The 24,555-nt window shown below is 46.8% G+C and overlaps 4 protein-coding genes and 1 non-coding gene across 5 annotated transcripts; 1 reads left to right on the forward strand and 4 right to left on the reverse strand.

Annotated features, from left to right (window-relative positions):
* Window positions 1-659: 659 nt before the first annotated feature.
* tox4a (TOX high mobility group box family member 4 a) lies at window positions 660-4,990 on the forward strand. The gene is made up of 9 exons (XM_068340799.1): window positions 660-1,074; window positions 1,157-1,222; window positions 1,320-1,622; window positions 1,727-1,972; window positions 2,044-2,379; window positions 3,288-3,368; window positions 3,459-4,148; window positions 4,267-4,409; window positions 4,485-4,990. The coding sequence occupies exons 1-9, from the start codon at window positions 970-972 to the stop codon at window positions 4,540-4,542; spliced, it is 2,028 nt and encodes a 675-aa protein (XP_068196900.1). The 5' UTR covers window positions 660-969; the 3' UTR covers window positions 4,543-4,990.
* Window positions 4,991-5,614: 624 nt separating this feature from the next.
* si:rp71-1g18.1 (uncharacterized protein LOC559922 homolog) lies at window positions 5,615-7,624 on the reverse strand. Its single transcript, XM_068340514.1, has 4 exons — window positions 7,271-7,624; window positions 6,793-6,935; window positions 6,640-6,715; window positions 5,615-6,540 (listed from the first exon to the last, which is right to left on the reverse strand). The coding sequence occupies exons 1-4, from the start codon at window positions 7,524-7,526 to the stop codon at window positions 5,684-5,686; spliced, it is 1,332 nt and encodes a 443-aa protein (XP_068196615.1). The 5' UTR covers window positions 7,527-7,624; the 3' UTR covers window positions 5,615-5,683.
* A 5,244-nt stretch (window positions 7,625-12,868) lies between these two features.
* On the reverse strand, window positions 12,869-12,950 carry trnas-cga (transfer RNA serine (anticodon CGA)). The gene has a single exon. It is a non-coding gene; the product is annotated as a tRNA-Ser (tRNA).
* Window positions 12,951-13,463: 513 nt separating this feature from the next.
* cyp7b1 (cytochrome P450, family 7, subfamily B, polypeptide 1) lies at window positions 13,464-18,369 on the reverse strand. Its single transcript, XM_068340513.1, has 6 exons — window positions 18,173-18,369; window positions 16,434-16,570; window positions 15,312-15,917; window positions 14,903-15,109; window positions 14,639-14,817; window positions 13,464-14,467 (listed from the first exon to the last, which is right to left on the reverse strand). Exons 1-6 carry the CDS (start codon window positions 18,235-18,237, stop codon window positions 14,153-14,155), a joined length of 1,509 nt encoding a protein of 502 aa, XP_068196614.1. The 5' UTR covers window positions 18,238-18,369; the 3' UTR covers window positions 13,464-14,152.
* Window positions 18,370-19,014: 645 nt separating this feature from the next.
* On the reverse strand, window positions 19,015-23,741 carry LOC137612146 (armadillo repeat-containing protein 1-like). Its single transcript, XM_068340515.1, has 7 exons — window positions 23,511-23,741; window positions 22,819-23,030; window positions 22,643-22,734; window positions 22,388-22,577; window positions 22,173-22,289; window positions 21,947-22,021; window positions 19,015-21,607 (listed from the first exon to the last, which is right to left on the reverse strand). The coding sequence occupies exons 2-7, from the start codon at window positions 22,978-22,980 to the stop codon at window positions 21,416-21,418; spliced, it is 828 nt and encodes a 275-aa protein (XP_068196616.1). The 5' UTR covers window positions 22,981-23,030; window positions 23,511-23,741; the 3' UTR covers window positions 19,015-21,415.
* Between the last annotated feature and the right edge of the window lie 814 nt (window positions 23,742-24,555).

The following is a 24,555-nucleotide window of genomic DNA, read 5'->3' on the forward strand; positions in this document are numbered from 1 at the left end:
TTTATTCAATATTAATTTACAAGTTAAAATACGGGATTCTGCTCAACTCAAATTTTTCATGTAATTAAAACAAGCGAGGATCGATGCTGCGTTCAGGGGCTTTTTGTTGCGCCGAAAATCCCCATTTACGAAAACTAGGTTCTGTAGTTGACTGAAGATTCATTTGTAATTTTCAAACTTAAATGTGAATGTACGTCAAATCAGCGTTTTTAAAATGTGAATTTATATCTAATCAGCATTTTTAGTTGTAAATTTATATCTAATCAACGTTTTCAAATTACAAACCGTTAAATGAACGAGGCCGCCGTGACATTTCCTATTTAAGACACTAAATAAAACGTGGAATCTCGTTGAAAGATTGTTGGTATAAAGTTAAATGGTTTATACGCGAATGGACGCTTTAAAATGAAATTTTCAAGTGTTTTTTATTTAATTATAATGAAAAAAATATAATGATTTAAAAATTTCCGACGGCCTTGATTCCTACACAGCCGTTTACTCCTTCCAATAAATGTCACGTGCTCTCTACCTCTGATTGGCTACACTCACTTCCGTAATCGCCTCGGATTGGTCAGATCCACACACGAGACACACGATTGGTACGAATTGTGGGCGGTTCAAATTCTCGATTCAGAAGAACGCTAGCCTCCACTGTTGGGTCGCTGTGTTAGCCGAAAGCGTGTTAGCATCGGTTTCGGGGTACAATTTGATTCGTGTGGGGCTGTTATCGGCTCAGTACCCCGGGGGGGGGGGCTCACCTCGGGGCATTTAGGCTCCCTTTTGCCCCAATTTACCACATTTGTGTAAAGCTAAAGCATCTTAGCATCACCTCTTTACGCGTTTGCTAAACGGATGAATGGCTAGCCAGCTAGCCGCTAGCAGCTTCCGTTCATCTTTATTTAAATGGTTAACAAAATAAGAGTTTTGTATTTCTCAGTCCAGTGTGACAGATAGTTAAATAATTTCACGATGGACCTTAATTTTTACTCGGATTTGTCGGATGGTTGTCCTCAAAACGTGGATTCTCAGTTTTTGGACTCCCAAGATTATGTCGGATATTCTGAGGAAAACAAGGTAAACCGTTAATCCGCCACTTCCGGTGGGAGAGTTCCGGTTCGGTTCTGTCAAAAGTAAAAGTTTCGTGTTTGTTCGACAGTTTCCGGAAGGAGGCGACAGTTACCTGGCCATCAGTGGAGGGGGGCACCCGTTCCTGTCCGCTGAGGTGAGTGGGCCGCGTTCCAAACAGCTTTGATGCGACCTGTGAAGTCTTCTCGGTTCGGTGTGGGGGGGGCTGACCCATCCTTCTCCTCCACCTGCAGCAGACCTTCCACACCCCCAGCCTCGGGGACGAGGTGTTCGAGATCCCCCCCATCTCCCTGGATCCGGACCCGACTCTGAGCATCGGCGATGCCGTGTCGCATTTTGAGCTGAGCGACGGACCCGAGGCCCCCGGGGGGCCGCCGGGCCCCCACAGCCTCGTGAGCAACCTGGTGGTGGAGGCCAATGACCCGTCTTTCGCGTCCACCTTTGTGAACTCCGGGTCTCAGGGCCTGGAGCAGCTGAACCTGGGGGGCATGGCGGCGGCGGGTGGCGGCGGCGGCCTGCTGAGCTCGTCTGCGTTGGTGAGTTCACGCCGGGTGTCGTGTGATTGGTTAACGCCTGTGGGAGCCGTCGTGTGATTGGTTCACACCTGTTGGGACCGTCATGTGATCGAATCCCTCCGCAGGAGTTGGGGAACTCGGGCGGCTCGCATTTCAGCAGCTCCTCCCCCATGACCATCGACGTCCAGCTGGGCGACATCGGCCACGGGCTTCTGGGAAGCGGTCATCTGTCCACCATCAACCAATCCGAGCTGGCGATGGGCCTGGGGGGCGGGAACATCCAGCGTCACCCGGAGACCCCCGAGCCGCCGCTGTCTGCCACCCCGTCCCCCGCCGGTTCTCTGCAGGATGAAGACATGGACGACTTCAAGGTGAGAGCCCTGACACTAACACGCCCCCCCAGGTTAGATTGACCTCAAACATCTTCTCCCCCCCCATTCAGAGGAGTGTCCTCCTGGACTCCCCCATGTCTCTCTCCTCTTCCTCCGTCCTCCCCCAAATGTCCTCCTACTCCCATCCTGCGTCATCTGTATCCATGGCGACCGCCAGGAGGGGCGGGGGGAAGCCGGCCACGCTGGCGGCGGCGACGGCGGCGGGGGCCAAGAAAGGCAGGAAGAAGAAAGACCCCAACGAACCCCAGAAGCCCGTGTCGGCCTACGCCCTCTTCTTCAGGGACACCCAGGCCGCCATCAAGGGGCAGAACCCCAACGCCTCGTTTGGGGAGGTGTCCAAGATCGTGGCCTCCATGTGGGACAGCCTGGCCGAGGAGCAGAAGCAGGTAGAGGAGCCGACGGCGTGTTTACCACACAACAACAACAACAACAACAACAACACATGAGAAAACAACAAAACTAACAAAAAGGGGGGAGACAAACACAAACATAAAGGAATTAAAAAAATAAAAAATTAATACAAATAAAAAATAAAAATAAATTGAACATAAAAATAAAATATAGAATAAAATTAAGTAAAATAAAAAAAAAATTAAATAAAAATTTAACAAAAAAGTCAGGTTGTTGTGTTTCTACTGCTGTATTAACAGTATGTTGTTCCAGCCACAATAAAAAATATAAATTGAACATAAAAATAAATAAAAATAAAATAGTCATTATTGTATTAACTGTATGTTGTCTCTGATCTGCGTTTGTCGTAAAGATAATCATTGTCACCAATTTTTCTTGCGGTTTTTCTTGAGTCTTATTGTTCAAATATCTCAAGTAGAAGCTCCGCACAAATTTTATAATTTCTTGTTCTTTCAACAAATTTTCCTTCATTTTGACAAAATACGTTAACAACAATGTAAACATCGTAACCCAGAACCTCCACAGGAACAAAGTGAACATTTTAACAGAATCTTAAAATTTCGGGGTAAAACCAAAATATGAAAACTCCCAAGGGGGGAGACAAACACAAAAGTTAAAAAAAACAACAAAAAAACAAAAATAAATAAATACAAAAAATAAATACAAATAAAAAATAAAATGTAAATAAAATGAATGTAAATATAAAAATAAAAAATTAAATAGCTAAAAAGACAAAAATAAAATACAATAAAATGACAACATAAAATATCATGGGAGTGACTCCCATTTGTTTTCGCTTTAATGTAGGGTTTACGTTATCCTGCTCTGTTGATCTGGATAAGTTGAGTCTCATCTTGAGTTTCTTCTGGTTCCGCCCCCCCAGGTTTACCGCAGGAAGACGGAAGCAGCTAAGAAGGAGTACCTGAAGGTTCTGGCGGCGTACCGGGCTGATCAGCTGTCACAGGTAGCGCCCCGCCCTCACGCTCCACCTGGGGGGGGCCGGGGGGCGATCAGTTTGTCCTGCTTGTCTAATCCCTAATCCGTTAAATCCCAGCCGGCTGGAGACGAGATGGAGACCACCCCATCGCCCCCCCCACCGGTGGTCGACCTGACGACGTCCCCGGTCGCCCCCCACGCCACCGCGGCCCCCCCGTCCAGCAGCCTGGAGGAGAACACCATCACCAACATCTGCGCCTCCAACATCATCCTGGACGTCCCGGAGATGGCCACCCGGTCCCGCACCGGCGCCACCAAAGCCCCCGCCCCCACGCCGGCGCTGGCCCCCCCCACCCAGACCATCACCAAGATCATCATCCCGAAGCACATGCTGCAGGTGGGGGCCCAGGTGGTGACGGTGCTGCCGGGTGGGGTCCGTGCCCTGCAGCCCACCGTGTTGCTGTCGGCCGCCCCCCGCCAGCCCCCCCCGCTGCAGCAGATGCAGAACGCCCCCCCGCCCCCGCGGCTCCAGCAGATGGCGCCCGCACCCCCGCCGCTGCAGGCCAAGCCCCGGGACGGGGGGGCCGCCGCCGCCCCGGGTCTGGCCGTGTCGGTCACCAGTACCCCCCCGCCTCCGCTGCAGATAAAGATAGTCCCCGCCTCCCTGCAGGGGGGCGAAGCCCTCCCCATCATCGTCCCCAACATGTCGGGGGGGGCCACCGCTGTGGCGCTGCGGGTGGTGAACGCCTCCAGAGCCCCCGCCCACACAGACGAGGACGAAGTGACAGAAGTTGTGCCGTCAGAAGAGGTAAATATATCTGTATTCAGTGAGGGAGGGGGGCAGGGTGGGGGCGTGGTCTTAAATTTATTTCTACTGATCAGCTGTTGTGAGCTAAATGCTAACAGCTAACAACTTCCTGTTTTAGGAGGAGATGGAGGTGAACGGGGGGGGCGGCGGTCCGGTCCTGGGGGGGGTGTGTGTGAGGGCGGGGTGCAACAAGCCGGCGGTGGAGAGCCAGGACTGGGACAGGGAGTACTGCAGCAACGAGTGTGTGGCCACACACTGCAGGTGAGGAGGACGCCCGGGGGGGGGGGGTCAGGTTGCTATGGAAACGCCCTGAACCGGACCTCCTGTGTGTTTCAGGGACATCTTCAAGGCGTGGTGCTCCATCCGGAACGAAGCCATGGCAACGGTGAAGTAATGAAGAGTGTTACCGACGGCGCCCCCCGGGGGGGGGTTCATGTATTTGATACGATAGGTACAGATCAGGAACATAGGTTGGAAATAGGACGGAGCCGTGTCAGACCCCGCCCACGGCTTCTCATTGGGCAGCCAGATGACGAAATGGGAGGTCTGTCAAAGAGAGGCGGGGCTTCCTCTTTGGTGACTTCCTGTTTAGTTTTTACCCGTTTCGTCCTCGAGCTTCGCCGAGCGGCGGCGGCGGCGCTTGTCTGCGTTGGTTTCTACGGTGGCCTCCCGGGTTCAGCCCCGCCTCCAGATGATGTAAAATATTTCTCTGCTCGTCCGTCGAAAAGTTGTTCAACTGAATGTTTTCTTAATAAATGAGAAAAACAGTTTCTTCTCTGACTCGGAAACGCCACGGAAACGCTCACGTCCCACACTCAGGGGGTGGGGACGGAAATGCGGGACTTTTTAAAAAAAAAAAAATTTTATCCTATAAAAAAATTAATATTTCATGCAAACTAGATTTTCTGACGCCTAAACGCTGGACTCGGTTTCACTTTGTTAAATTACGCATCAATCACCTCCACGCCCGTCAGACGAGCTGCCGCGTCACGGAGCGATGGGGGCGGGGCTAAGAGGATCACATGATCTGCTCTAAAATGGAAGTGAACGTGGAATCAGTCGTGTTAGAAATGTCTTAGAATAGAGACAAATTTTTTAAAAAGCGTAATTTTTTTTCTAAAATGGGCGGAGCCTGAGCCACGCTGCAATTTGATTAGTTCAGAAATTAATATTTGGACACAAAATGATGCTTAAAATTAAACACTTTACTCATTATGGAAGATATAGAAAAACTTTTTTTCAAAAACGGGACGAGTTTCCACATAAAACCAGAATCCTGAAAAGTTCTGGTTTTTTGTTTTTTTTACATCTAAAGTCATAAAATAAAGACGACAAACGTTTAAAATCAGAATATAAAAGCAAATAGTTCCAAAGTTTTACGACAAAAATAAAAAGTTAAAAGTTCAAACGTCCGGAACGCCGGCCACTCCAGGAGCTCCGCCCCCCCACCCCACCCCCCCTCTCGAGGTCCAACTGTTAGCGTTAGCGACATCCCATGTCAAGTCTGAGGTAGAAAGCGTCGCCCGTTGCCGCGGTTACAAGCCGGCGATGAGCTTGAAGGAGGGGACGAAGATGCCGCAGCGGTGCTTCTCCAGGTTCTTCATGATGCGGAACATTTTCCCGCAGGAGGTGCAGCTGAAGGGTTTCTCCCCCGTGTGGAACCTCAGGTGCGCCTTCAGGTTGTGGCGCAGGCGGAAGCTCTTGCTGCAGTGGGGGCAGGCGTGCGGCCGCTCGCCCGTGTGGAACCTCATGTGGCGGCGGAGGCTCTTCCTCAGGGCGAAGGCGTGCGAGCACACGGCGCACGCGTACGGCCTCTCGCCCGTGTGGAAGCGCTCGTGGCGCCGCAGGATCTTCCGCCGCTTGAACGCCTTGCTGCACACGCCGCACACGTAGCCGTCACGCGTGTGCGTCACCACCTCCTGTAGGCGCCACACGCCACCGTCGCTTGGGGCGAAGCAGCAGAGGCGGTGCCCCGTGTGGAGCCCCTGGTGGCGGCGGAGGTCTTTGGGTAACGGGGCCACGCCCTGCCGCCGCTGATGGGCGTCGCTCGGCGCTGCCACGCCCAGGATGTTGACCAGCTGCACGGAGCAGGGGCGGGTCAGCGGCTCCGGGGACGTCAGCTTCAGCTTCATGTGGAAGTTACTCTTCTTCTCCTCGGGGGTCTGGACCCACTCCCACACCCCCGCGGGGGCGGGGCTAGCATCGGCAGGGGAGGGGCTGCGGTCGGTCAGTTGAGGCTCCGCCCCATCGGGCGTCTCCGGGGCAGGAGATTTGAGAATTAGGGGGCAGACGAATTTGACCTTCCCCCCAGCGATGAGGTTGCAGGTGTCCGGCTGGACCACCAGGGGCTTCTGATTGGTCGAATCGTAGTTCAGCTTCTCCGTCCACGTTCCTACGGCAACAGATAAAATGAAAACCTGCTTAATTCTGATTGGTCCGTTTTACTTCTTGTGGGCGGGACTAGAAAAAAACCCCAGGACGTTTCCTTCACCTTGCAAAACGACTTCCGTCTGGGCGTCGCCATCCGCCGGAGACTCGCCGTTAAGGCCGCCCGTTTCCACGGCAACCTGATTAAAACAAGTGTCATGCACGACAAGTCGCTATGACATCACCATAGGAGGGGCGGAGCCAAGTCCCAACTGACCTGTTGCTGCGGAGGCGACGGCGGATGATGGGCGACCCCTGAAGGACCCGGGTGACCTTTGACCTCTTCCTCCTCCTCCACCTCCTCCTCCTCTTCATCGCTTGGGTCCCTCAGGCTCTCATCGTCTGAGGAGAGGGTGAGAGCTGGAGTAGAGGGGGAGGGGTTAGCATTCCTTTAGGTGGGAGTGTGTGTGGGGGGGGCATTGTTAACATGCAGACGACCTGTTGCCATAGAAACGACCTCTGAACTGATTAACGGGATTCAGACTACAAACGGGCGTGATGACGTGTGCACCCCCTGACTCCGCCCCCCCCCGTCTCGTCCCCGTTTTGTCGGTAATAAACAAACAACCACATGGATCAGCTAACTATGCTAAACATGCTAACAGCGCGCGGTAGCGGCCGAGACTTCCGCCGCGTCGCTCCGCTCGGTCACAGGAAGTCGGGTGTTCCGGTGCCCGGGAGGGGGGGGGACGAACCGTTGAACTCCAGCGGAGAGTACACGTCCTCGTCCACCTGCACCCCGATGCTGCGCCGGGTGTCCTCCTCCTCCGCGGCGGGACCGGGACCGGGACGCGGTGCGTCCGCGCGGTGCGCCGCCCGGCCCGCGTCCACCTCCAGCGCCGCCCCGTACCTGCTCTCGAACAGCCTGGTCAGCTCGACGGTGGCCGCCTTCACCAGCGCCCCCAGCACCGACTCCACCTGCGCCTGCAGGTCCGACACCCCCGCAGACATCCCGCAGCCGGCGAGGCGCGAAAAACACGGAAAACACGAGCGGAAAATTAGCGGAAAGCTTTATTTACCAACGACAGCCACATGGCTAGCTCAGAGGGGCGGGGCTTCAGCTGGCGCAGGCGCACTGGACGCTCTGGTGGAAGGGGCGGGGTCAAAGAGACGACTATCTATCTATCTATCTATCTATCTATCTATCTATCTATCTATCTATCTATCTATCTATCTATCTATCTATCTATCTATCTATCTATCTATCTATCTATCTATCTATCTATAATATAAATTAAAAACAGATGAATCATTAAAATCAGATGAATTATTATTAAAATCATCTGAATATTCAAGTATCTTAAAATAAAAACAAAACTACCTGATAAACCACTTTTATCTCTTTTTCGACATCATCTGAAAAAAACAACCCATATATACAAATTACAAAAGTTTGTTAATTTCATTTTGTGCTGAAATTGATCTTTTAAAATTAAAAACAAAAACTATTTATTATAAATATTATTATTATTATTATTATTATTATTATTATTATTATTATTATTATTATTATTATTATTATTATTATTATTATCATTATTATCATTATTAGTTGGGTCATTTTTTTGCTGATTTACTCTATATTGTACATCTCTTTTTTCATAACTTGAATAAATGAAAAACAAAATCTTGAAAAAAAAATTACGAAACTTTGTATATATGAGTGTTAGTTTGTTTAATTTGGCTAAAGTCAGATTTTTTTTCCACATGTAAAATGCTGATGTAAGTATCTGATTGTTCACATCAGAGTTTCTGGGGAAAAAATGTCAAATTTATGATGTAGAATTATCAAAATTCTGAAACACTGATTGAATCAAATAATATAGACTTGGATTTAAAGGGTTGATATTACATAACACTGAATTCTGCACTTATTCACCTCACAAACGTTGCGTATATATTTGTAGAGATCTAAAGAGATGCATCAGTGATTTGTCTTTATGGACATTTTGAAATAGTTGTCCGTCTTTTTTATTCCACTTGTTCAGAAAATTGCATCACAAAAGGAAACACTGCAGTCTAGAGGCAGGAAGTCATCACTTTGTGGATAATATAATTGACATGCATTATGGGAAATATAGTTTATGTTCAATTCCCCCTTTTCAATTATTATTATTAGACAATTTTAACCATTATTTGACCACCACAGGTGTGACGACCAGCCGGTCCACATTTGGCCCCCGGGCCTTGAGATTGACACATGTGACCCAGAACAGAACCGTGTTTACATTCTTCCTGGGAACAACAGGGTTTGTTAACATCATAGATGGTCACAACAAGAAGATGACCTTGCCAGTGTTCTCCACAAGAATATAACGATCCTATTCACCTCCCCCAGCAGACAGACAGTGTTTATCCCAGAATTCACCAGTTTGTCACAGACACTTCAACTGTTACACATTCCATTCCATTGCCTCCATCTAACCCTGTCTTCTCATCCTCTTCTCTCACACCAACTACCTTCATGTCCTCTTTCACTACATCCATAAACCTCCTCTTTGGTCTTCCTCTAGGCCTCCTGCCTGGCAGTTCAGAACTCAGCATCCTTCTACCAATATATTCACTATCTCTCCTCTGGACATGTCCAAACCATCTCAGTCTGGCCTCTCTGACTTTATCTCCAGAACCTCTAACATGTGCTGTCCCTCTGATGTACTCATTCCTGATCCTATCCATCCTGGTCACTCCCAGAGAGAACCTCAGCATCTTCATCTCTGCTACCTCCAGCTCTGTCTCCTGTCTTTTCTTCAGTGACACTGTCTCTAGACCAAACAACATCGCTGGTCTCACCACAGTTTTGTACACCTTTCCTTTCATTTTAGCTGAAACTCTTCTATCACACATCACACCTGACACTTTCCTCCACCCGTTCCATCCTGCCTGGACACGCTTCTTCACCTCTTTTCCACACTCTCCATTGCTCTGGACTGTTGACCTTAAGTACTTCAAATCTTCTTGATCTCTTCTCCCTGTAACCTCACTCTTCCACTTGGGTCCCTCTCATCCACACACATGTACTCTGTCTTACTGCGGCTAACCTTCATTCCTCTCCTTTCCAGGACAAACCTCCACCTCTCTAGCTTCTCCTCCACCTGTTCCCTGCTCTCACTGCAGATCACAATGTCATCTGCAAACATCATAGTCCATGGAGATTCCTGTCTAACCTCGTCTGTCAGCTTGTCCATCACCATAGCAACAAGAAGGGGCTCAGAGCTGATCCCTGATGCAGTCCCACCTCCACCTTGAACTCCTCTGTCACACCTACACACACCTCACCACTGTCTTACAGTCCTCATACATGTCCTGCACCGCTCTAACATACTTCTCTACCACTCCAGACTTCCTCATACAATACCACAGTTCCTCTCTGGGCACCCTGTCATCAGCTTTCTCCAGATCTACAAAAACACAATGCAGCTCCCTCTGGCCTTCTCTGTACTTCTCTATCAACATCCTCAAAGCAAATACTGCATCTGTAGTACTCTGTTTTGGCATGAAACCATACTGTTGCTCACAAATGTTCACTTCTGCCCTTAGTCTAGCTTCCACTACTCTCTCCCATAACTTCATTGTATGGCTCATCAGCTTTATTCCTCTGTAGTTGCCACAACTCTGCACATCTCCCTTGTTCTTAAAAATGGGCACCAGCACACTTCTCCTCCATTCCTCAGACATCTTCTCACTATCTAAGATCCTGTTGAACAACCCAGTCAGAAACTCTACTGCCACCTCTCCTAGACACTTCCAAACCTCTACAGGTATATCATCAGGACCAACTGCCTTTCCACTCTTCATCCTCTTCAATGCCCTCCTCACTTCATCCTGACTAATCTTTGCTACATCCTGGTCCACAACAGTCACCTCTTCTAGTCTTTATTCTTCCTTTTTTCCCTGAATAAACACTGTTGTGCACACCGACATTTGACTAGTGTATGTATGTTTATGTTTTATGATCATAAGATGTGGGCAAACCATCCAGGAAAAACACTTCTCCTTCTTCTTCTTGAACAAAATGACTCGAGTCTTTAACCGAAGCATAAGGATTCCATTCATTCCAGGGCCGTACCGTTACTTTATCAGCTGGCAGACTTTTATTTTTCTGTTGTATATCATAAAATATTGATAATATTCTGTTCGTCAATGCTTTTCTGGTTCAGTATCTTCTCTATATATCGCATCACTTCTTCCCAAAATTTGAACCCATAACCTCAGATCGGAGCTAAACCTCCAGCTGCTGTGATTTGGTTTGGAACTTGTCGTTGTGGGGTTCACAGGTGGAGGAAACACGACCAAAATGTTTCTGTAACCAGGCTCAGAACCAATTCCCACTACAATGACAACCAGGGTGTGTCCTCTACCCTCCTTCACACCTACGATCATTTTAACTCAGGTGTTTTTAGACCCACCAGACACGTGGAGAACATGCAAATTCCTCACAAAGAGGCCTTGATTTTGACCAGTAGATTTAACCCACAACTTTAACACTTTTATACAAAAATCTAAGGTTGTTTTTTTTTTAAACACTTTAATGAATCTCTTCTTAAAACTCTCTGGACGGTTTTTTTGGACGGTTAACAATCGTTCAACAACTCGTACTTTTCTCGTGAAATTGTATCAATACACTTCCTGTTAGTGTGATGCTTTTATTTTGAACGACCACCGGACATGAACACATGTTGGTGACACTGCCCTCCTGTGGTCAATGGCCGTATTACACATTTTAGTTTTACTCTTCGTGTCTGAACCCAGACGAACAATCATCTACTTTACCTTTAGGAAACTAACGAGAAGGGAGGGGGGGAGGGGGGCTAATGCTAGTTAGCATTTCAAACAGTTTCATGATTGTATACATTTCAAATAGTAACACGTGTTAAACTCCATTGCTGATAAAATATTCAGAAGGTTCCTGATGGTAAATACGTTTGGTTCCCTCTTGTGGCCAAAGTGCGGAACTACAAATGCTTCATTTTCATTTGTTTCAGATGTAGCACGATGATAATGAGTCTGGGTGAAATGTTCTCAATAAAACTTCAGAAAATAATTTTAATGTTACTTTACATATTGTAGCAAATCAAATATCACTACCTATATTTTTGACGTGATAAAAGGTAACTTTGTAGCCGTATTACACACTTTAGGAAACTAACGATAAGATAGAGGGAAGCTCCTGTTAGTTAGCATTAGTTAGCATCAGTTAGCACAAAAACAAAAAAAAGACACAAAAACTTTTAAAAGAACACAAGCAAAATAAGACATGCATGCTGAATTCATATTTGAGACCTGACCTCGGGTAAATGTACTCAAACCACTTCCTGCTCTGTAAATACTTTATATTTCCTACTCTCCTGTGGCCACACTGTGTAACTACAAAAGCAATAATACATACCTTAACACAGTTAAATTAACACAAGTACTGACATGCTTTAAGTACATCAGCAAAAGAAAACATTATAGCAACGTTGAATTTCCTAGTTTAATATCTGTTAAATTATTCCGTGGAAAACTACACAACAAAGTTATTAAGTCACTCGTCGTCACTCGAATGTTCTCGTATTTTTCGCATTGTATTGAAAGAACGTACTTCGTTATTTTTGATTCTTTTATTTTGAAATCTTACCGGAAATCATCATATGTCGGCGATTACATCCAACTTTATCTATCTTGTGCCTACACTGCCCTCCTGTGGTTAATTGGTCGAATTGCACATTTAACCTTTAGTCTTACTGAGACATTGGAGCTCGTCTCTGAACACAGACGAACAATCATCTATTTTACCTTCAGGAAACGAGAAGGGAGAGTGGGGCTAATGCTAGTTAGCATTTCAAGCAGCTTTACGTTTAAATACATTTTAAGGTAATAAGAACTGTTAAATCAAAATCTTGATCAAACGTACAGATTACTGTACTCTGGATTGCAGAGACGTTTAGTTCCCTCTTGTGGCCAAAGTGAAGAACTACAAATTCTTCATTTTCATTTGATCGCAGATGCAACACGATGCCAATGCGTTAGGATGAAATATTTTAAGTAAAACTTCAGAAAATCATTTTAATGTTGCTTTACACATCCTAAAAACTGAAATATCACTATGTAATTTTTACATGATAGAAGGCAAGGACATTAAAGGAAATTTAAAATTTGAGTGCATGGGACACTTTTTGATCATGAACGAATTATGAAATTAATTAACACTTCAATGTGAAACACTCTTGCTTGTTAGATAGGTTATTGTGCCATCTAGTCTCAGAGAAGACTACAAGCTAACGACTTCAAGATATATAATTTACACAACACGCCGCTGTGAGCAGGACTTGAACCTGCGCGGGGTGACCCCATTGGATTTCGAGTCCAACGCCTTAACCACTCGGCCATCACAGCACAACGGCTGGAAGCTGTCTGACCACACTAGCTCCAGGTTCGTACAGTGAACGCAGGTATTTCTGAAAGATTAGACAAAAAAAGTCAGCTGGACAGGGGACAGGAGACAGACCTTCACCGATTGGTCAGGCCAGTATGGAGCTCTCAAGATTCCGCTTATGGCAGCAAGGGAAGAAGGCCGGCAGCAGAATCAAACATAAAGAAGACCTTGACCGTTCTGCTCGGTTTGACCCAGTTATCAGTTTCAAGACAAAAAAATCAAGTGGAACAAACGTCATTCTGACCCCACTGAAGATAAGAAACAATCAAGTTTTAAAAACCTGCACTTTGGTCGGTCAACACAGGTCAGACACCTGATTCTACCTCCACCTGTGAAAGCCTATCAGTAATTAGCTCGTTTGTTTAAATTTTATGCTTTCACTCAAATATCTTCTCTCCTTTTATTTTGAGACGTTTCATTAAAGATGTGGGAAAACTCAACACAACAAATCATCTTCGTGTCCTTTGTTTGTTGTTTAATTGAATGATAACTTTATTTTAGTTTATTTAAAAGTGTCGACAACTTTACATCGGAAAAAAGTGTTTATTGTAAATGATGCTTAAACGTTCCTATGACTCACATTATAAATCAGTCGTACAAAAACAAAAATATATTCCCATATCCAGGACATTTTCAGAGCTTCATGTGATTGATTAAACATTTAATCAGGAGTATTGATCATCAGTGATAATGACTGTAGCCCAAGAGGAACACTCACACATTTTAGAACTTCCCCTTGTTTGCTATTAGCGGTTTAATGTGCATCTGGAATTAGCTGAATCTCTGCAGCTGTTGAGAGGTGTAAGTTTTATGTTGGATGAAACCAGGCTAATCCATGTCATACAGTAAAAAGAGCAAAACCACCAGTTCAGACAGTCCAGTAAAACAGTGCGTAGTAAATAAAGTGCAGTATTAGTCTTGATTTCTCTCACAAAATGCAAAAAACAGACATTTTCCATTTGATTTACCGGTCCAAACATTTCAAGTTGAGCTCAATGAAGTCAAATAATATGAATAGTGAATCGAGCAGAGTCAAGCTGAGTCATACCAGTTGGGTTTAGGTTGAACTGGGCCAGCTCAGGTCAAAACAAGACACACTTTCAGACTGTTTTGCACAGATTGGCAGAATTATTACTTGGACACCCCTTTAGATACACATCCATCACTGACACATTTGTTCTGGCTGGTATATTCGCAGTCTATAGCGGAATCTTATGTCTGAGGCAGGTAGGAGGACTCCCAGTCCAACTCTGCCAGTGTCCACGGTGACTCTGGTCTGACCTTCCTCCAGCTCCAACTCAAAATAAGTCAGCAGGACACACAGGAACTCCTTGATTTCGTTGACGGCAAGGTGTCGTCCAGGACATTTGGTGGAGCCGGATCCAAACGGCATGTAGTAATACTTCAGCTTCTTGCCATCCTTGTAGAAGTCGGTCTTCTCTCTGCCGTCCTGGATGTATCGGTCAAACCGGAATGTCTGACAGTGGAGAAACAGTGAATAGTAACTGGACCAAACTGTACGTTTAAGGGTAAAAACCAAGAGAGATGACACTGGGTCATTTGTGGCAGACAACAAAAAGAATGATCAAAAACACTTAAAATATACACCAAGGTTCATGAGTTAGAAGGGTTGGGCCGAGTGGAGTACCTGTGGCTCCTCGTAGATGCTGGGGTCCATATGAAGACTCTGAGGGTAGAGAACGATGATGTCACCTTTCCTGACGGCCGCTGAGTGGTCGCTGTCCAGTTGCATGTTGAAGTCTTCCTCAACAACACGGATGTTCATGGAAGCCGAAGACAGACGTAGGCTCTCCTTGATGCTGCTCTCTGCAGACAAACGTCAGAAACCTACCTACCAGATTCTCCCCAGAATGTTTTCCTAACGCCTAAGGATTCAAAGGGACGGCCATACCCATGTAACGAAGCTTGTCCAGCTGTTCTCTGCTGAGCTTCATCTCTTTATCTGTGCTGAACCAGAACCCGCTCAGGTTCAGGACATCGCGGATCTCCCGGCGGACGACCTCCAAGGCTTCAGGGTGACTCAACAGGTAGTACAAGACCCAGAAGGAAGCAGGGACTGTGTTCGCCACAGATGCCCAGAGCATGGCAAAGTGATGTCCTGAAGTCAGGAAGGCAGGGCAAAGAAAAGTACAAGAGAAGCACACTGACGCAAGATGGAGGAAGTCACTTTGTACTGTGCAGAAGATCGAGAACCAGGACTTTGCGTAGGATAGTCTGATGTCACCAGACTTGACCACACTGGACTTAAAGAGATAACTTCTTGATTGAGGTATAGGAACTTGTCAATCAAATGCACCTACCTGCTTTATCGATATCCCTCAATGTGTCGTGGTGATCCAACATCTCAGCTCGTTTTCTGATGAACCGTGAAGTGTTGGACCAACACGAGACCCTGTGGGGCATGATGAAGTGGAGGATCTTGTCCCGGCTCGCCTTGGTCCGTCTCAGCAGCCTGATGGGGAACTTAGTAACAAGTAGAGGGAACATGGAGTCGAACTTGACAAAGTCTTCCCTCAGTTCGTCCATCTTGCGATGGCGACCGGCGGGCGCCGCTCTGCCGTAGATGGTGAGGAAAGTAGCCTCGAACATGACCAATTTGCAGAACTCGTATAGTCCGCTAGTCTTCCAGGCGCCCTGCCCTTTCGGCCATTCGCCCAAGTGGTCCTGACGAAACAGCAGCATGAGGTTACCCATCATGCTCTCCGTCAGGTTGGTGAGATCGTTCCCTTGCAGGAGCTTGAAGGTGCGGAGGACCTCCTCGTGCAAGCCGGGGAAGTTCATGACGGACGGATAGCCGAAGACGATGGGCGCCATCTGGTTGGAGAACTTGTGGAAGTCGAGCTGTCGGGCGTTTTTGACGATGCTTGGATACATGAAAGGGTCCATGATGAAGGTCATGTATTTACCTGTGGACGGGGGAGGGACCTGAGTGAGGACTGTGGTTTGATACGTTCACTTTTTAAACATGTGAAGAGAAGTTTTTACGTTATACACTGATACCCGGCACAAAATAAAGAAACTGATGAATCATCAATCCAGTATTTGTCTAAATAAGAAATAGAACAATAAAAGCTCACTAAATAATAAACACTAGAGGGCAGCGTTACGTCGTCATGTTGTGTAGTTTGCCTTATTAAATGGTAAGAAATGCCAGACTAAGTCTGGTTGTATGTTGAGCCTGAGACTGTCCGTGCTCGCAAAACTGCTAACCTAGCATCATCAAGACCATGAAAAGCACTTAGTTATCTCAAATATCAAATTACCTAGCTAGCTAACATTCCAAACATGATGCTTTCATCAAGGTTTTGATGCAAGCTGTAAAGCTGCAGCTATATTGAGCTCCACTGAATGACATCTGCATTGAAACTTTCAGGCGTCCTTTCTACCGCATGCAGCTCCTTATTTGGCAAAAGAAGTTTCACCTGCTATGTGTACAGTAAAGACGTCGCCAAACTTCTTCCTCTGCTGCTCTAAAAATGCGTAGGGATCTTTCCCAAACTCCAGAACCTTTCCGATGAACGGGATCCAGCCTTTGATCAACGGCGGCTCGCCGGCTCTCCTGCAAAAATGTATGAAGAGTTTAAAGGCATGTTAAAGACACACGCAACAATCTGCAGGTAAGTTTTGATGCTAAAGTGATAACTGTTTGAGAAATTGTTTCACAAAAACACAAGAAAAAAAAAATCGCCCAACATTGTGTGAGAATCAACAAGCAACAGACGCCATCGCCTGCAGATGACATCATCAAATAAAACTTTATCACATTTAGCAATAAAAAAAGTATTTATACGCTTAAGGGTTCTATGAAGAATGACTTGTTGGATCTATTTTTGGCAGGATTGGGCTTCCGTAGTTGTGTTTGTGGGAAACGAGTATTGTCGTTGTTCATTGTGAGTTAAACAAACAATGAACAGCCATTAGGCAGACAATTACTGCTGTTATTAAATCTGTACAGATCGTTCTTCATCACACACACACACACACACACACACACACACACACACACACACACACACACACACACACACACACAGGATTGTTTCAGCTCCATTTAACAAGAACAAACTAGAGGGGGCAAATTAAAGGAACATTCTACTAAAAAAATGTAATTAAATTTTGTTTGAGTACGAAAAAAAAGTGAATGAACTGTTCCAATCTCTAAAGCTCGATCCAGTGGAACACCCAGGGCGGGTTTTGACCACATCATCCTCCACCTTCTCCAACAGAACAAATAAAGCTTCTATAGTTTCCCATTCAAGGAGTTTTTGTGTAGTCCTGCGATCAATCATTAAAAATCACAAACCTCCTCCAAAGTTCACCGCAGGCTTCATTACGTTCATAGACCCAACAGGGTCAGGAGTTTCTCTGCTCTGGCCATGCTAATGCTGATCATAACCAGATCTGTGATAATGAATTAGCTAGATATTTAGCTCAACAAAGGAATAACAATGAAGATGAAGACTAGAAATGTTCACAAAAACCACTCTGCAACAGTTTGGGCAAGGAAGTACACCAGAAACAGAAAGTGGATGTTTGTTTAGGCACAGCTGGAACACATTAGGATGGAAAATCCCACCAGGAGCGTTGGGAATTTTTTTTTTTTAACATCCAACAAGGAGGTTAAAGGATCTGTTCATTCTTCTTGTTTTTAAACCAGGCTGTCATTTTAAACTGAAGCTCTTGAGTCCAGGCTGGGTTAGGAACACAGAACATCTGGTGGTTGCACTCTGAGGTCAACTGCCTGTGCTTCATGTTTCCATTAAAACCTCTGGAATAAACCCTTATATAAAGTTTCCCTTCTTGAACGCGACTCTGTGGATTAAAGAAGGAATAAAATAGTAAAATAAATGTTGAAATGATCCAGAAACTCATCACCAGGAATAAAAATAACTACCATCTTCCCTTAGTTTATTCTCCTGAGTCAGCAGCCCATCCTCTGGAATCAGAAGACTATCCACTATTGAAGCGATTAGACAAAAGTAATCGATCACAGAGCGCATCCCTGCCCACAGGTGAACCTTTAAATCACTTTTTTCCTGTTTTTAAAGTGCGGGATTCACCGTGACTGGTCAGACAGGTGAACCCGCCGGTTTCTCCCTGCAGGTAACCGGTCGGACCGTGGATCAAGCGGACAGCGGGATGTTTCCGGTGCGGGACTGACCTCTTCCTCCCGCGGAGGACGCAGACGAGCAGCAGGCCGAGCAGCAGCAGCAGCAGCGGGGACATGTTTCTGTCGGACGTCGGTGAGGATCGATCCCCACGCGGTACCCCCCACGCACACACACACACAGATGGCTTCCGGTCAGCTGTTTCAAAATAAAACACCCGTCTGTCTTTGGGCTCACGTCGTTATCTTTGTGTAGAGACTACTTCTTGGTCTCCTTTGCTCACCACGTTCACCTGCGACCCCACCTCACCTGATGGGGATCCTCCTCATTGTGACGTCATAAAAGGAGGTGGAGTCTTTTCTTTTTATTTGAGTCGCATCTTGGTCCTCTGGGTCGAGTGGATTATAAATTAAGGATTATTTTACCCAGATTATCCGTTTCCCGACTTCTTTTGTGGGAAAAGTTCACATGTTAAAAAAAGATTTTGATCCTCCCAAACCTCGATGCTTTTATTTTGAAAACCCAGAGTTTCGGTTTCCTTCATTCCATTAGGTTGTAGTCACCTCATCAACAATACTGCTCTCACATGAGGAAAAATAAAGGACTTTCCACTACATTTCCGGGAAGATCTTCCTGCTGAATCAGCTTTAATTTACATGAAAACTGATGATTTTAACTGGAAGAACCAAAAACATTAAAACCAGTGCTTCCAGGTGTTCCAGCATCACTTATACAACCACATATGTAAGAGCATGTGTGTTTAACGCGTATTTTGACAGAATACTAACAATGTTTGCATGTATGAGGGAAGCATTGAGCGTTAAAATATTGTAATGTCAAAAAAACAAATTAATTAAAATCCAGTTAAGTCAATTTTATTTGACTTCATCTTTATTTAAAACAAGACAGAGCAGTACCTGGGAGTCACCACTTGGTGGCAGCAGTGAAGAAAACCTGCCTTTAACAGCCAGAAACCTCAGAATGGACCCCCAACTTCGATTCACACCAACGTCGTTGTCTTGTACAGGAAACGACGACGAGTTTTAATGGCGAACGTTTTACGCCGGTTTTCAATAACCGGCGTAAAACGTTGTCTTCTTGTGCTAGCAGAGAATCTTCCTTGAAGGAGTTGAGAACTGAATGTTGGATGAACATCAGGTTGTAGTTCTTTCGGTGCTTCATGGACCACATGGAGTCGCTCCGGTGTGTCAGTTTCGCTGATGATGCATGTTTTTCTACTTGTGCAGCTGCTGGGGGAAGATGTTGGAACTTGTTGGGCGGTTGTGTAACAGAAAGACTCAGTGTGAGAACAGGACCAGATCTACTGAGACCTCACGCAACAACACAAAATGTTCAGGTTCTGGTCCAAATGTCTTGTTTTATATATAAAAGAATTATCTGTTGGTTTGGGTTTCATGTTTATCATTTCATGCACAACCTGATATTTAATCTGATATTTGTGTGTGTGTGTGTGTGTGTGTGTAATAATGATCAGCTTAAATCACTCTTTTTATTGTCATCGTAAGAGAACACTTTCCACAGCAGCACACTGATGAATAACTCACACAGACGCCAACGTTTCAGGAAACAAAACAAAAAAAAAATCATAATTTTGATTTAAAAACCTTAAAAACTGAAGGAATCATTTGGAAACGATCTCCTGGAGGTTTGACCTGAGTAGAAGAAAGACGCTCAGCTCCTGCAGGAAGACAATTTCACTGTGGAATAAACGTAAACACAACCTTGACCAATCAGATGCTCGGGGGAAACCACGCCCACTTCATATTTGACCATGTGTGAGCTTCAGTGACATCATCAGGATGGAGGTTATAGGTTATTTCTGAGGGCAGCATCACGTCGCTAACGGATTAGCCCGTTCCTACCTCTCCATCTGAAGAGCAGAGATGGAGCGGTAGATAAAGAGTTAAAACAATAAAAACTTTTGATTTCCTTCCATTTTTTTTTCTCAGCGGCACTTTCACGATGATCATTTCCTGGTTTGTGATTTTGCGATTTGAGTGCGAGACGCTTCGATCGCTTCGATCGACGACTGGATGAACGTTTCTGCTTGTGGTTTCACGTCGGCAGCGAAAAGCCAGAATGTAAAGGCAGGTTTGTAAAATATTAGAAAACGTTCAACAAAATCTGCCCGCCCTACGCTAACATGCTAGCATAGGTAGACGAGCATGCGTGAAGACGACGGCATCATTTTCAGACAGGAAACAATCTGTACAGTCGTGAAGGGAACCCAAAGAACACGTCTCCTCTTCAGTCCGTTTCTAGTGATGTAACGACGATCAATTATGTTCGACCCACACAAACGGGGATTTCTAATGTTTCAAAATCATCCATTTATGATCAAAACTGTGCAAAAATGTTCACCAAAGCTTCCCGAGCCGCCAACAGGAAGGAAAACTGAAATCGGTTCCGAGGGCGGCGTCCAATCAGAGATCAGAAAGGCGTTCGCATGGAGACATGGCTGTAAACATGCCTGGAAACAGGTCGGCTGATGACCGATGACGTCTGCGGTCCTTGAAGTCACCGTCACCATAGTAACAGACGTGCAAAAAACAAACAAAAACACACACACACACACACACAACAGGAAGGCTGCAACTTACATTTACCCAAAAATGATGACTAACTTGACGAGTTCCTGACTGGGAATGTTCACACGAAGACGTCATCGACGCCGCAATGCATTCTGGGTTTGGAATTCTTTATGTCAATATATTAAGGAACGTCTGAGGAAAGAACTCCTGCCTGAGGAGCCAATAAGGCTCTCACTGATTGGTGGAATCTGTTTGACATCGGAGGAGCGATGAAAACCGCTGACTCATGAAAAAAGAGGTTTCCTTTGATGTCTGGACACCATAATCAATAATAGCTAATCAATAATGATCAGGTAGCTGCAGCCTAGGGTGGAGGAAGTGGAAGTGAAGGCACGGCTGATGGAAGGTGAGCACACAACAAGCACACAATGAAAAATAAATAACGACGAGGTCACAGGAAGTGAAGGTGGTCCACTTCCTGCCACTGGTTGGTCCTTGTTCCTGTCGCTGCGGGACACTTCCTGTCCCGTAAGACAATTTGGTTTGGAACGGATGGACCCGTTGACATGGAAACGGAAACCGGCGTCCGGAGGAATCGCCTCGCCCGCGACAGCGGCAGGTTGTCATGGCGACGGATGCTGCGTATTTTTACACCGTTCGGCGATCCGACCTAAAGACGGGGTCGGTTTGGCAGCTCGTAGATTTTGGTTCTGAGAGGAGGCGGTGGGGGGGTTGGGCGGCGGGTCACCAGTAGAAGGAGCGGGACAGGAAGTTGGCGGCGGCCCCCAGCCAGCCGCTCCCCTCCTGGCCCGACCCCACCCGGCTCACCGCCTTGTCGGGCTCCTGGGACGGACTCTCGTCCTCCGGCAGGTAATCCGGGAGGTCCACGTTCTGCTCCACCTCCAGCGACCCGTCCTCCACGAACGGGATCAGAACCTGGGGGAGGACATTAGTTTCACTCACTCTGCTGCCCCCTGCTGGTGGGAATCATTACTGCAGCACTGGAACATCCCAGAAGATTCACACTGACCTGAGTTCAATTAAATTCACATAGAACTGTGTGTCATCAACATTTTACCACCTCAAGATTCTGTTCAAGTAAAATAAATTAAAAAAAAAAAGATGGATCCATGTTTTCATCCGAATTCCCTTCAAGACGGAGATTTTGGTTTGTGAAACTCCAGTCAGTCACGCCGTCGCCTCATTGGTGGAAGGAATTTAACCAGGAGAGAAGAAGAAATAGGAAGATAAAATAAAAACAAACTCAAAACGGACCTCATCTCCGTTCTCTCCTTTCACCACCTGCTGGGCCTTCATCACCTGAGTGGACGCGATCGCCGACGCCAGAGCCTGAAAGAAAGAACGAAAGAAAGACAGAAAGAAAGACAAAGAAGGAAAGAGATGTCACTCAGAGCAAAGCATCTTGGGATTGGTCGGAGAACGCCCACCGAAGGAGATCAGTTGACCCAAAGCTCTGGCAGCCGATGGGTTAACGCCTCACCTCAGCCTTCAGGTCCGAGCGGATCCTGACGATGCATCTCTTGACGGTCATCTGGAAGGTGAAGCTGATCACGCCCCTGATCTTCAGCAGCGCCTCCTCACACAGACTCCTGCGGCCCTGTCCCGGGAGACATTTCCGGGTCACACACTCTGGCGTGGCTTTAATGTGACCACCTGGACATCCTGACGGTCGTGACTCGGCGCCGCCGATCTCACCGAGTCGTCCAGCCCGTCGATGTGGAGGACGACGGTCTTGGCTCGCTTGTTGCTGGAACCCAGGAAGAACTGGGCTTTGCGGCGGCTGCTGACCGTCTCCTCGGCCGGTCCGGCCTCGGCGGCGTTGGACGCCTGCAGGAGCTCGTAGATCTCAGACGCCAGCAGCTTCGTCTCTCCTGGAGTGGTCGATCTGACGGGAGCGAGAAAAGAGTCAAAACCAGAAGATAAAAGACACTCTTAAGCTTCAGGACTCACTTCTGAACCACATTCTGGAGGCTCAGCATCATCCCCAGCTCCCCCATCAGCTTCTCCCGATTGGCTCGGCATTCCGCCAGGTAACGGATCGCCTTGGAAACACCAACCGATCCCAGTTAGACCGATGACGTACGTATAGACTTCTTTTTCCTGAAAACTCTCGTCGACCTGCTTACCAGCAGAGCGGAGTAGACCACCTGAGGGTTGGCGTGGTCCAGGAACAGGATGAGTCCCGGCAGGCAGCCCTGGTCCTGGACGATGGCCCGGCGGTTCATGGGGTCTGCGGCCAGGTCCCGCAGCTGGTTGACCACCGCCAGGGCTTCCGGCTCGGCGCTCATGGCTGGCGTTTAGTGATCCATACCAGAAGTACCTGAAGACACCGATCCACCTGTCGGACACAAGAGGGTGTGACCTAAAGTATGTGGACACACTGACCTGTGACCCCGTGACCCGTCAGGTCCGCTGGTAATCAGCTGTCAGTCACCCGAACGGAGCTCCGGAGGATTCCTCATTCCAGGAATATTAAACAGCTTTTTAAAACCACCAGAAAAAAACTGGAAGCGACTCCAGAACTTCTTCTCAGCTCCACGTCTGAGGTTTTCTCCTCAGATCGTAACAACAGCAGCTTTACCGTCGCTGCTCCAGCCCCTCACGTCGGCCCAAGACTGTTAGCTCCGGCTAGCTAGCCGGCTAGCCGGCTAACACGGAGGTGTGCGAACCGAGGCCGGCGCCGCCGCCGCTTCCTTCGGCTTCGCACTGACTGTATGTCGGGGCTCCACGGCCGGGGAGGGATGTTAAACTCCTGCGGTTCTCCGAGCTCAACCTCCGGGGGGATGCTAATGCTAATGCTAATGCTAACACCACTTACCTCTGACTGTCACCGGCACCGGGCTAGCGGCTAACGCTAGCTGTCCGGTTAGCTTCCCGTCCGTAAACGTTCCCCCCGGTGACGCGGAGAGACTCGATGTCCGCGGATCCGCGGACGGAGGCCGGGGGAGGTGGAACTGTTCTCCTCGGATTCAGTCAAACGCCTTTAATTATTGCGTTTTTACGCTGAAACGAAATCAATCGCGGACGATCTTCCTGCTGAAAAGAGACATGGGCGTTGACCTCACAACGACAAGGCCTGTGATTGGACAGGCTGGAAGCTGGCGACCAATCAGCTGCGTCGTTCTAGGATGCGAACCGATAGGGCCTCAGCATACTGGAATGACACAGATGACGGGGTACCAGTCCATCCATCCATCATTACATCCATCATTACATCCATCATTACATCCATCATTACATCCATCATTACATCCATCATTACATCCATCATTACATCCATCCTCAGGACGAACCTGAATAATCCAGAGGGGAAATTATTTGTGAGTTCATGTTAATATTAATCCAGCAGGTGGCAGCACACAACAAAATACTGTACCAGCTTCTGCTGAGAACGCACCGCCCTGACATGTAATCTATTACTTCTACTAAGTACTTGATTACACTGGCATCGATTGGGATTCCCCACCAACGTCTGTAAAGACATCAGGACTCGTTCAAAGTTCTGCTGGTTCCCACAGTGACGACAAACCCACAAAAACAAAAAAGTCACAACTCCTAGAAAACTTTGTGTAAAATTTCTCACAGGAAATGGAGCTCAACAAAAAAATTTTTTTTTAAAAAAGAAGGAAAGTGGTTAAAACAGCAAGATAAAAATATGGACATAAAACTCACTTGATAAAGACGAATAAAAACAGAGACCATAAGGAGAAAGAACGACGGGCTTTACTGAGGGTCAAAAACAACACAGTGTGTTCATGTTACTGTTTTATTGGCAGAAAATATAAACTAAACTTAAACAAAAGGAGTTTTCCATCAAATTACACCAAATTTCACAAAGATAAATTGGCAGATGTAACTCCATT

Source organism: Antennarius striatus, chromosome 18 (assembly GCF_040054535.1).
Source record: "Antennarius striatus isolate MH-2024 chromosome 18, ASM4005453v1, whole genome shotgun sequence".
In the NCBI taxonomy this organism is placed as follows: Eukaryota; Metazoa; Chordata; class Actinopteri; order Lophiiformes; family Antennariidae; genus Antennarius; species Antennarius striatus.

What these genes read in the sequence shown, in the direction of transcription:
- tox4a (XM_068340799.1), top strand. Translation starts at nt 970, where the DNA reads ATGGACCTTAATTTTTACTCGGATTTGTCGGATGGTTGTCCTCAAAAC. An exon ending in TGCTGAGCTCGTCTGCGTTG is followed by an intron (nt 1,623 to 1,726) that starts GTGAGTTCACGC and finishes ATCCCTCCGCAG; the next exon opens with GAGTTGGGGAACTCGGGCGG. An exon ending in AAGACATGGACGACTTCAAG is followed by an intron (nt 1,973 to 2,043) that starts GTGAGAGCCCTG and finishes CCCCCCATTCAG; the next exon opens with AGGAGTGTCCTCCTGGACTC.
- LOC137612146 (XM_068340515.1), bottom strand. Translation starts at nt 22,980, where the DNA reads ATGAGCGCCGAGCCGGAAGCCCTGGCGGTGGTCAACCAGCTGCGGGAC. An exon ending in TGGTCTACTCCGCTCTGCTG is followed by an intron (nt 22,735 to 22,818) that starts GTAAGCAGGTCG and finishes GGTGTTTCCAAG; the next exon opens with GCGATCCGTTACCTGGCGGA. An exon ending in TCGACGGGCTGGACGACTCG is followed by an intron (nt 22,290 to 22,387) that starts GTGAGATCGGCG and finishes CTCCCGGGACAG; the next exon opens with GGCCGCAGGAGTCTGTGTGA.
- cyp7b1 (XM_068340513.1), bottom strand. Translation starts at nt 18,237, where the DNA reads ATGTCCCCGCTGCTGCTGCTGCTGCTCGGCCTGCTGCTCGTCTGCGTC. An exon ending in GAGGGATATCGATAAAGCAG is followed by an intron (nt 15,110 to 15,311) that starts GTAGGTGCATTT and finishes TCCTGACTTCAG; the next exon opens with GACATCACTTTGCCATGCTC. An exon ending in GCATCTACGAGGAGCCACAG is followed by an intron (nt 14,468 to 14,638) that starts GTACTCCACTCG and finishes CTCCACTGTCAG; the next exon opens with ACATTCCGGTTTGACCGATA.
- si:rp71-1g18.1 (XM_068340514.1), bottom strand. Translation starts at nt 7,526, where the DNA reads ATGTCTGCGGGGGTGTCGGACCTGCAGGCGCAGGTGGAGTCGGTGCTG. An exon ending in CGTCGCCTCCGCAGCAACAG is followed by an intron (nt 6,716 to 6,792) that starts GTCAGTTGGGAC and finishes TGTTTTAATCAG; the next exon opens with GTTGCCGTGGAAACGGGCGG. An exon ending in GACGGAAGTCGTTTTGCAAG is followed by an intron (nt 6,541 to 6,639) that starts GTGAAGGAAACG and finishes CTGTTGCCGTAG; the next exon opens with GAACGTGGACGGAGAAGCTG.